Source organism: Aegilops tauschii, chromosome 2 (assembly GCF_002575655.3).
Source record: "Aegilops tauschii subsp. strangulata cultivar AL8/78 chromosome 2, Aet v6.0, whole genome shotgun sequence".
NCBI lineage: Eukaryota > Viridiplantae > Streptophyta > Magnoliopsida > Poales > Poaceae > Aegilops > Aegilops tauschii.
The window spans coordinates 67237084-67248939 of record NC_053036.3 but is presented as its reverse complement, the minus strand read 5'-3'; the positions used below and the strand labels follow the sequence as shown (position 1 = coordinate 67248939).

At 47.2% G+C, this 11856-nt stretch overlaps 1 protein-coding gene across 1 annotated transcript; it reads left to right on the top strand.

The window, feature by feature from the left end:
• Positions 1-4275: 4275 nt before the first annotated feature.
• Positions 4276-11038, top strand: LOC109781241 (uncharacterized). The gene is made up of 4 exons (XM_073506863.1): positions 4276-4368; positions 7293-7702; positions 9053-9156; positions 10748-11038. Exons 1-4 carry the CDS (start codon positions 4276-4278, stop codon positions 10819-10821), a joined length of 681 nt encoding a protein of 226 aa, XP_073362964.1. The 3' UTR covers positions 10822-11038.
• Positions 11039-11856: the final 818 nt, after the last annotated feature.

The following is an 11856-nucleotide window of genomic DNA, read 5'->3' as shown; positions in this document are numbered from 1 at the left end:
AGTTTTGATATGTTTTGTGCGTGCATGAAAAACAGGATTAGCTGAGAGGTAGGTTGCACCAATATTATCACACCATAACCTTGCAGCTTGAGGAGCCTTAATTCCAAGTTCATAGAGTAATGTCTGTATCCACATTACCTCAGCAGTAGCATTTGCTAGAGCCTTATATTCAGCTTCTGTACTGGACCTTGAAACAGTGGCTTGTTTTCTTGCACTCCATGACACAAGATTTGTACCCAGAAACACAGCAAAACCACCTGTGGATCTTCTATCATCAGCACACCCTACCCAATCTGCATCAGAATATGCAGTGACAAGCATAGACAAAGACTTGGTAATTTGAATTCCAAGTCCTTCTGAATATTTAAGATACCTCAAAATTCTCTTGACTGCAGTCCAATGAGTTGTCCTAGGTGCATGTAAATATTGACATACCTTCACAGAATAGGAAATATCAGGACGTGTAAGAGTCAAATACTATAAAGCACCTACAACACTTCTGTAATTGATTGCATCTTCTGGTCCAAGTGTTTCTCCACTTTCAATTGTAAGTTGTTCTGAGGTTGACATTGGTGTACTCACAGGTTTATAATTTTCCAATCCTACTCTCCTGAGTATGTCAGTGGTGTATTTTTCCTATGTGAGAAGTATACCATCCTTCACTTGTTTGACCTCTATGCCAAGAAAATAATGAAGATTACCCAAGTCCTTGAGAGCAAACTCCATCTTTAGATCCTTAAGCAAACAAGTGGTAGCACCTGAACTTGAACTAGCAACAATTATATCATCAACATAAACAAGAACAGATATAGTGATACTGTCTTTATTGTAAAAGAACAATGAGGTGTCTGCTTTAGATGGTGTAAACCCAAGTTGTTGTAACTGCATGCTCAACCTTGAGTACCAAGCTCTTGGGGCCTGTTTTAAACCATACAAAGCTTTATCCAACTTACAGACATAATGTGGTCTGCTTTGATCCTCATATCCTGGTGGCTGCCGCATGAACACTTCTTCCTCAAGAACACCATGAAGAAACGCGTTCTGAACATCTATCTGATGTAAACTCCACCCTCTAGAAACAGCAATAGACAACACAAGTCGAATAGTAGCTGACTTAACAACAGGGCTGAATGTATCCTCATAATCAATACCAAACCTCTGTTTGAAACCCTTTGCAACCAGCCTAGCTTTATATCTGTCTATACTTCCATCAGATTTTCTCTTTATTTTGTATACCCATTTGCAGTCTATAACATTACTACCTTTCTTTGGTGGTACTAAATGCCAAGTATTATTTTTTATCAGTGCATCATACTCATTATCCAGCCTTTTTCCAATCCTTATGAGCAAGAGCATCATGCACGTGAGTTGGTTCACCAACACTGGTAAGAAAAGCACGCTTGACTCTATCATACCTTATAGTACCGTCAGTATACTCTTTCCCTTTGACAATTCCTGACTGCGATCTAGTGTGTCGGCGAAGAGGTTGGTGAAGAGCTGATGCTGTAGGCGCAGAAGATCCTGGCTGAGAAAATTCTGTGTGAGTTGCCGCAGAAGATCCTAGCTCCTGATCTGAGGAGGACCGAGGCGCAGGCGATCCAGGCTCCCGATTCAAGGAGGACCCCCCTGACACCGCAGGTGCGCCCCCGTCAGCACGGTCGGCGGCTGGCTCGATCGGCTCGATTCGCGGGCCCGTGGTATGACGCGACAACGTGCTCCCCCCCCCCCCGCGCCTGGGCTGGTGGGATCCACCTCTGGTGGGCTGTCAGCTACCTCCGCGACCGGGCTGGACGGTTCCTCCCGCACGCGATTGGTTGCACACATGGTTGCCTCGGATCTGGCGCGGATCGGGACAGCAAGACTGACGCGGGAATCTGCACCGAATCACGCACCGCTGCCAGGCAAATCAGCCTCAGATCGTGTGCCTGCTTTGTCCACATCTGTACACATAAAATGATGACCCAAATCTGCACATATATCATTAGAACCACAATTTTGTATGGAATTTTTCACATGATCAGTTTTATGTAATTCACCCTCGTAATCAGGAAGGACTGCTATTTCAGCACGAAGGAGAGCCCCCGCGTTTGGATGAAGTTTGGCAAACGGGAAAAATGTTTCATCAAAAACAACATCTCTGGAAATATAAATCCGGCCAGTGGCAATTTCTAAGCACTTGTACCCTTTGTGGAGATTACTATAGCCAAGAAAAACACATTGAGTGGAGCGAAGCTCGAGTTTATGACGATTATATGGACGAAAATTGGGATAGCAAGCGCACCCGAAAATTTGAAGAGAGTTGTAGTCAGTTTTTTTTTGATATAACCGCTCCAATGGAGTAGTGTTTCCAATGACCTTACTAGGGAGACAATTAATAAGATAGGTGGCAGTGATGAATGCTTCATCCCAATACTTTAGAGGCATAGAGGCATGAGCAAGAAGGGAGAGACCAACTTCAACAATGTGGCGATGTTTCCGCTCAGCGGAGCCGTTTTGTTGGTGAGCATGAGGATAAGAGACATGATGCTCAATGCCCATGCTACGAAAGAAAGAATTGAGTTTCTCATACTATCCCCCCCAGTCACTTTGGACTGTTAGGATTTTTTTATCAAGATGTCTTTCAACAAGTTTTTGGAATTCTTGGAAAATAGAGAAAACTTCAGATTTGTACTTAAGCAAATAAATCCAAGTAAACTTGTTGTAGTCATCAATGAAACTGACATAATATTTCTTTCTAACAAAAGAATCTCTTGCATGACCCCATACATCACTGAAAATAAGCTCTAAAGGAGCATGAGACACACTAGTTGACTTAGGATAAGGGAGTTGATGACTCTTAGCACATTGACAAGCTTCACACACAGACTCACTAACTTGGCTATCTGACAATAAGAGATTGCCTTTATTAACTACTTGCTTGACTATGATCAGTGACGGATGTCCTAATCTTTGATGCCACCTTGCCAAGGAGGGCTTGATGACGGAGTAGACTTGACGACGCTTGCGGCTAAGTGCTCCGGATGTGATGGGGTAGAGACCTCCAATGCATCTACCGTGATGGAGGAGTTCCCTCGTTGCCCGATCCTTTATAAAAAAGTAACGAGGGTGAGTTTCAAAGAAGACATTATTATCAGTGGCTAAACGAGACATGGATGCAAGGTTTTTGTCGGCTTGTGGAACATGAAGGACGTCTTTTAAGACTAGATCACGTTTGAGAGTGGGTGAATTAATAAAAGCTTGACCAATGTGTGTAATATCCATACCTCCACCCTTGCGGTGTGAATTTGGTCGTTGCCGAGGTACTTTTCACGGAGAGCAAGTTGCTCTAGTTCGCTTGTGACGTGGTCCGTTGCCCCGGAGTCGACATACCAAACTCCGTCTCCTCCTTGCTCACGCATGGCCACAACAACGTGACGAGCATCGGGGACGAAATCTTCATCAAAGCGGTGCCAGCAATCCATGACTTCGTGGCCCGCCTTCTTGCAGAGTTGGCAGCGAGGGCGCGGACGAGAGGACGAGGGGCGGCGGCTGTTGTTGTTGTTGAAGCCGCCTCCCCCTGTTTTGTTGTTGTAGCTGCCGCCGCCGCTGGAGTTGTTGTAGTTGCTGTAGCCGCCATCGCCTTGCTGGTTGGTGTCGCGCCCACGCCCGCCGCCGCGCTGCCCCTGGTGACCGCGCCCACGACTGCGGCCACGGGAGACAGAATTGGCAGAAGACTGCCGGATGTTGGTGCCGTGGAGAAGGCTAAGGCGAGCGTCGAAGCTAAGAAGCTGGCTGTAAAGCTCCTGGACGGTGATGGGTTCAACTCGAGCAGCAAGAGCCGAGACGACCGGATTGTACTCCATGTCCAGCCCAGCCAGGATCTTGCACACCATCTCCGGATCAGAAAGCGCGGCAGCGGTGCAGGCAACCTCATCAGTGAGGCTTATGATCTTTCCAAGATATTCAGCCATTGTCATACTACCTTTTTGCAGGTTGGTCAGCTCGATGCGGGTATTGATTGCTTGAGCTTGACTTTGGGCAGCGAACATGGCGTGGATGGCGCTCCATACTTGTGCCGGCGTCTGGAGCATGGCGACCTGCGCAAGGATGTCGCCGGAGAGGGAGCCCATCAAGTAGCCTTGGAGTTGTTGCTACTGTGCGTATCAGGGGGAGCGTGCGAAGTTGACAACTTGTTCTTCCTTGCCGCCCTTGGTGATGGTGAGGGTGGTCGGCGGTGCCGGACTCGTCGCATCGAGATGATGCTCCATCTGCGCGCCCTTGATCATGGGCAAAACAATGGCCTTCCAGAGCAGGAAATTTCCCCTCGTGAGCTTCTCTTGGGGCGGCGATCCGAGAAAAGAATTGCTGGAGGTGGAGGATGGGGCGAAGGTGGAGGACGAGGCGGTGGTGAGTGATGTCTACTACACAACCTTCTTCTTGTAGACGTTGTTGGGCCTCCAAGTGCAGAGGTTTGTAGGACAGTAGCAAATTTCCCTCAAGTGGATGACCTAAGGTTTATCAATCCGTGGGAGGCGTAGGTTGAAGATGGTCTCCCTCAAACAACCCTGCAACCAAATAACAAAGAGTCTCTTGTGTCCCCAACACACCCAATACAATGGCAAATTGTATAGGTGCACTAGTTCGGCGAAGACATGGTGATACAAGTGCAATATGGATGATAGATATAGGTTTTTGTAATCTGAAAATATAAAAACAGCAAGGTAACAAGTGGTAAAAGTGAGCGTAAACGGTATTGCAATGCTAGGAAACAAGGCCTAGGGTTCATACTTTCACTAGTGCAAGTTCTCTCAACAATAATAACATAATTGGATCACATAACTATCCCTCAACATGCAACAAAGAGTCACTCGAAAGCCACTAACAGCGGAGAACAAACGAAGAGATTATGGTAGGATACGAAACCACCTCAAACTTATTCTTTCGGATCGATCTATTCAAGAGTTCGTACTAGAATAACACCTTAAGACACATATCAACCAAAACCCTAATGTCACCTAGATACTCCAATGTCACCTCAAGTATCCGTGGGCATGATTATATGATATGCATCACACAATCTCAGATTCATCTATTCAACCAACACAAAGAACTTCAAAGAGTGCCCCAAAGTTTCTACCGGAGAGTCAAGACGAAAACGTGTGCCAACCCCTATGCATAGGTTCATGGGTGGAACCCGCAAGTTGATCACCAAAACATACATCAAGTGGATCACGTGATATCCCATTGTCACCACAGATAAGCACGGCAAGACATACATCAAGTGTTCTCAAATCCTTAAAGACTCAATCCGATAAGATAACTTCAAAGCGAAAACTCAGTCCATTACAAGAGAGTAGAGGGGGAGAAACATCATAAGATCCAACTATAATAGCAAAGCTCGCGATACATCAAGATCGTGCCAATCAAGAACACGAGAGAGAGAGAGAGAGAGAGAGATCGAACACATAGCTACCGGTACATACCCTCAGCCCCGAGGGTGAACTACTCCCTCCTCGTCATGGAGAGTGCCGGGATGATGAAGATGGCCACCGGTGAGGGTTACCCCCTCCGGCAGGGTGCCGGAACAGGGTCCCAATTGGTTTTTGGTGGCTACAGAGGCTTGCGGTGGCGGAACTCCCGATCTATTCTGTTCCCCGATGGTTTTAGGGTATATTGATATATATAGGCGAAAGAAGTCGGTCAGGGGAGACACGAGGGGCCCACGAGGGTGGAGGGCGCGCCCAGGGGGGTGGGCGCGCCCCCTGCCTCGCGCTCTCCTCGTTGATTCCTGACGTGCACTCCTAGTCTCCTGGATTGCTTCCGTTCCAAAAATAACTCTCCCGAAGGTTTCATTCCGTTTGGACTCCGTTTGATATTCCTTTTATGGCGAAACACTAAAACAAGGGAAAAACAGAAACTGGCACTGGGCTCTGGGTTAATAGGTTAGTCCCAAAAATAATATAAAAGTGCATAGTGAAGCCCATTAAACATCCAATATGGATAATATAATAGCATGAATACTTCATAAATTATAGATACGTTGGAGACGTATCAGCATCCCCAAGCTTAATTCTTGCTCGTCCTCGAGTAGGTAAATGATAAAAGAAAGAATTTATGGAAGTGTGAATGCTAGCAGGTGCATAAGTTTGATCAATGATAATTTCAATCACCTTTTCTAGCATCATTATATGTCATAACAGTATCTCAACTCACAGAACTTTTCATGATCAAGTAACAAACTATTCACATGTTAAAGTATAGATCATAAACTTTCTTGAAAACTAACAAACTATGTTCTCAGTCATCAAACAATTGCAATTCATCTTATTTTCAGGAAGAGTCTATTTCAGAGCTTTGATTCAACAAACTTCACATACTCAACTATCATTTAGTCTTCCATGATTGCTACCACTCAAAGCATATTTTTAGAACAAATAGTATTCATCGAACACAGAGAAAGATAGGGGCTTAATGTTTCGCCTCCCAACCTTTTACCTCAAGGGTAATGTCAACAGTAATAATTCATGCTCAAATATATTTGAATGGCCATATATGTTTAGATCTTTCCATCACATGATGCTTGCCAACTAAAGAGTAGGTTGGAATGAGAAGGAATACTACTGACTCTTGCATAAAAGTAAAAGATAGGCCATTCGCAGAGGGAAGCAGGGATTTGCAGAGGTGCCAGAGCTCGAAGCTAAAACAGAGATGAAAAGAATTTTGAGAGGTATGCTTTCATTGTCAACATAACGACCAAGAGTTCCCAATATCTTCCATACTATGACGCCCGGATAATTAAGCTACAGTAATCCCCCGCTAAAGATGCCATGTCATCACATTACTGTTGCTAATCCTCGCTTGATCCGAATCTTAGTTCAAACTCAAATTCAAATTAAAGCCCAAAATTCAAATTTCCCAAACATGCAAAGTAAAATGTTCAAAGTGTGGCAAATATTCCATAACTAATTATGGTGGTGACCCAACACTTTTGTAAAGTATTTTAAATGCCCTTTTGTGTATATAACAGTGGCTAAAAATAATTAAATTAAATGCTTTTGAGTTAAGAAAATGCTAAACTAGTTTATTATAATGTTAAACTTAATGTGGCAGTAGCCTGAGTTATACTGATATTTTAGGTGTAAGTTTTATAAATTATATAACTGTTTTGCTTTTTGAAATAAAAGAAAGCAGAGAAGTTTTTTTTAAGGAAAGGAGGCCCTTGCCCCCTAGACCTAACCTACCTGGGCCGGCCCAGCCGGCCCACCTAACCTCACCCGAGCCAGCCTGCCTCCCCGGTCGCCTTCCTTGTACAGCCGACCGAGGCAAGGCCGAGTGCGCCCAGCCGCACCACCTCGCCGCCGACAACGACGGATAAGGCCCCCGCGCCTTCCCGCCTCCTCGATCCCCGCCTCCACTCACCTCGCTCCTCTGTCGCCCCACTCCCCTCTGGGCTCTCCCCAGATCCCCTTTCCCTCCACCTCCACGACGCGCTCGTCGCCGACCACTTCACCCCGCCGCGACCACCGCCGTCCCCGCACCTCGTTGACACGTCTACGAGGTCCACCGTCGCCCTCTCCATCGGTTGGTGCCGCGCGTTGGAGCTCCTCAGCTCTGCATCGCGAGATCGCCGTTGTCTTCTTCCTCTTCGATCGCCGGCGTCGTCGTCGATTCCGACGAAGCCTGCAACTCCTAAGCCTCCCACCGGCCTCTGTGTGCCTCTGTGGTGAGCTCCTCGACTGATTCCCCTCGTTTACCCCGTCGATCCGTCGCCGTAGTGTCACCTCGTGAGTTCGCACCCGCCGTGGCCGAAGCCTGCCATACCCGCGCCCGGAGCTCCGCTCCCGCACGCTGGTCACATCACCTGCTGCGCTCTGCCTGCCCCGGGGCCGCGCCCGCCTCTGGCCTCGCCCAGTTGCATCGCCCCCGCTCGCCGTTGCCTGCCTTGCTTCTGCTATCGCATGCTGTTGCCTTCCCCTGCCGCTGCTTGCTCTGCTTGTGCTACTGCCTGCTGCTACCACTGCTCCCCGCGCGCCGCTGCCGTCTGGCCGCATCCTGGTTGTGTCCGCCGTTGCTAGCCGACGATGTCCATGCACGCGACGCCGCGCTCGGCGCTGCTTGTTGTTGTGCCTGTTGTGCTCTTAGGTGACTGCTTTCTGCTACTACATGTCGCTGCTGTTGACTACTGTCGCTACTGTCTCTACTATCTCTGTGTGGTACTGCGCCGCTTCTGTTGCAGCTGCTAGCGCTGCGTACTGCTGCTGATAACTCCTGCCCGTTGCCAATTGCTAATGCGCTTAGTGTTGCCTGTTGCTGCTATCGGCCATGGCCATGGCCATGGCTGAGTGTGTGCTGTGTGGTGTGTGTGGCGTGTGTGTTCTGTCTGTGTGGGTGGCCGGCCCAAGAATTAGTTACGGCTAATTTTGTTGCTAGTTAAGCTAATCAGTACTATTACTTAAATCAATTGCTACCCTAAGACATGTGGCCTCCCCTCTAATTAGGATTGCTTTATTTATCTGATTAGGTAAATAGTCTATGTCAATGTATCACTTCTAAATTAAACTAAACAAGCAAATCTGTTAAAATTTTAGTCTATGACATGTGGGTCCATTGACCCTGTTGACCAGTCAAAGTTTGACTGGTCAACTGTTTGACTGGCCTGCTGACTGGACCCCACTGTCATACACTTAGGCTAACCGCTAGTGGGTATAAAAAGTAATCTGACATATTTAATGTTTGAATTAACTAGATAAAGAAAATTTCAAAATCAATAAAACTTTGAAAATTATTAGAAAATAATTCATAACTTCGATGAAAATGTTTACTACATGAAAGTTGCTCAGAAAAATCCAACGAATCCGAATACGCGGTTCGTTCATCTGTCACATGCCCCTGGCATGTTGAACATGGAATTTCCCCCCTCTTTTCCTCCCTCCGGAATCCGCCTAACGCCGGGAATTCATCCTCGGATGTTTATCCCCTCCGTCAGCAACGTGTAGTACCACGTTAGTTCACCCCTAGCACCGCGTATTGCCATGTTATGCTTTCTGATGCTTTGTTTGCTTTATATTTATAGTTTCTTCCCCCTCTTCTCTCCGGTAGACCCCGAGACCGCTGATGATGCCATTGTGATCAACTACGTCGACGACGATCCTTCTCCCCTTTCAGCAGAGCTTCCAGGCAAGCCCCCCCTTTGATCATCTCGATATCGCCCATTCCATTCTCTCATGTTTGCATTAGATTTTGCTATTGTTATTGTTTGCTCCTATTCTAATGCATAGCCTGCTTTTGTAACCTACTCATTGTACCTTACCTGCTTATCCTAAACTGCTTAGTATAGGTTGGTTAGTGATCCATCAGTGACCCCCACCTTGTCCCAGTTGCCCCGCTTTATGTTCGAAGACCCGATCAACGGGATCGAAGACCAGGCCCCGGCACCGCACATCACTTTCCCCTTAGTTGCTCGACACTGTTGGGTTACTATCGAGTGCCGAGGGTGAGACCTCTATAGCACTTCTGATGTTAACCCTGTAGTGTAGATGTTCGGTCGTGGTCATCGAGGGTGATTCCGCCTTAACCACTTCCGATACGACTCTGTCGTGCAACCCCTCAAGTGTGAACCTCGGGGATGATTCCTCTTACGTTCACCTTGATGATTACATCGAGTGGAATTCACCGGGGGTGATTCCTCGGGTTTTCCCCTTGATATTTGGACAAAAGAATACTTGGACTTTACCACTGTTACTTGGAAAGGCGGGTCGACCCTGAGGGGTACCCGCGAGTGATGTGGAGACGGGTTGACCTGGTGGGTGCCCGCGAGATAATTACGAGGCGTGGCCGGGCATTCCTAGCCCTTGCCGCAAGTCCTCGAGACGGGGCGACGGGGTCACATCTTTCGTGAGTCTCTGCTTGTTACCGCGCGTTCCTAATCCACTACAAATTGGATATTTGATCCGAGGGGCCTCTGGCCTGATAGCACTAACCATCACGTGGGCATAGTATGGGCGTTCTGCGCCGTATGCATCAGCCGAAGCTTAATAGACGTCAGCGACTGAGCGGCGCGCGCCGGGTTGGACTGGTAAGCACCCGCCTTTTTAAGGAGGTAGCTTGGTCTGCTCACCGGCCGCGTTCGCAACATGCAGGAGTTCCCGGGGAGATGGCCCATGACCCCTGGGGGCATAGGTTTAGTCCGGCGTGCTGACCTCTCTATTAAGCCTAGGTCGGGTTGCGGCGTATTGTTTGGCCGAGGTCGGGCATGACCCAGGAAAGTGTGTCCGGCCGGAGTTAATCGAGCGTGGTGGGTAAGTTGGTGCACCCCTGTAGGGAAGAAAACATCTATCGATAGCCTGTCCTACGGTAACGGACACTTGGAGTTGTATCCCGATCGATACAACTAGAACTGGATACTTGTGATGAGAATTGGATTATGATGAGAACTGGATAGTATGGCTCTGGGATTGCTTTCTCGCAGGGAGTCAAGAAAGGATCTCTGGCCGAGGTTGATAACACTTCTACTACTTTACTTTATGCTACTCTTATCTCTTCTGATGCTGCAAGATGCTTGGAGCTGCTTGAAGATGCTAGTCTTCGATAGGCTAGGCTTTCCCGTTCTCTTCTAGCATTCTGTAGTCCAGCCACAGATACAGCCCATTTCATTGATACCGATGCATATGTAGTGTAGATCCTTGCTTGCGAGTACTTTGGATGAGTACTCACGGTTGCTTTGCTCCCCCTTTCCCCCTTTCTTCTTCTTTCCGGTTGATGCGACCAGATGTCGGAGCCCAGGAGCCAGATGCCACCGCCGATGCCTACTACTACATGGAGACCGCCGACGACCAGGAGTAGTTAGGAGGCTCCCAGGCAGGAGGCCTTGCCTTTTCGATCAATGTTGCTTTTGTGCTAGCCTTCTTAAGGCAAACTTGTCTAACCTATGTCTGTACTCAGATATTGTTGCTTCCGCTGACTCTTGTGTAATCGAGCTTATGTATTCGAGCCCTCGAGGCCCCTGGCTTGTAATATAAAGCTTGTATTATTTTAATTTGTGTCTAAAGTTGTGTTGTGATATCTTCCCATGAGTCCTTGATCTTGATCGTACACATTTGTGTGTATGATTAGTGTATGATTGAATCAAGGGCGTCACAAGTTGGTATCAGAGCCGACTGCCTGTAGGTAGCCCCCTTTCCAACTCCTTGGCCGAAGTTGAGTCTAGTCACTGAAAAACTTTTAGTAACATTGGTTGTGTGTCTTACGGACCCACGTTGCCATTGGGTGGTATTAGGATCTTTTTATTCCTCGTCTATACTCTGGGACTCTGATCTCTCGTCTATTCGGGTTAAAGATTTTACTAACTCTGACTCTAGGATCTCGTAACCACTTCCTCCCGGAGAGCCCCTTCACTACAGATGATCACCTGCTTCACTAGAAGACTTCGAAGATACTCTCCGATCTATTCCCCAGAACTTGTGTTCATTTCTTTTGCAATCCCTTAACACCGTTGAATCCTTATGGATAACTACGTACCCTCGCCATTCATACTTCCATCCCTAGTTGTTCTTGTTATTGCAAGATACCGGAAAGTATTCTCCGACTTTCGAGAATCCTTTTTCCGACTGCCTTGTAGCTCTTTTCCTCCTGAATAACCCTACGAATAATTCCTCACTCTTATCGGGGATTCGTTCATCCCCAGTTGATCATATGTCTCACGAAATTCTTCAAAATGCTATTCAATCTCCTGAAGATCGTCCGCAGCCTATTGCTCCCGAAGGTCTTGTCAGCCTGCTTTATGGATACATCCATATGTATCGCAATATTCATTAGCATTCCTTGTCATTGTCATTCCGAGTCTATTGATTCAATATGAATAAGAATAATCCCTTTCAT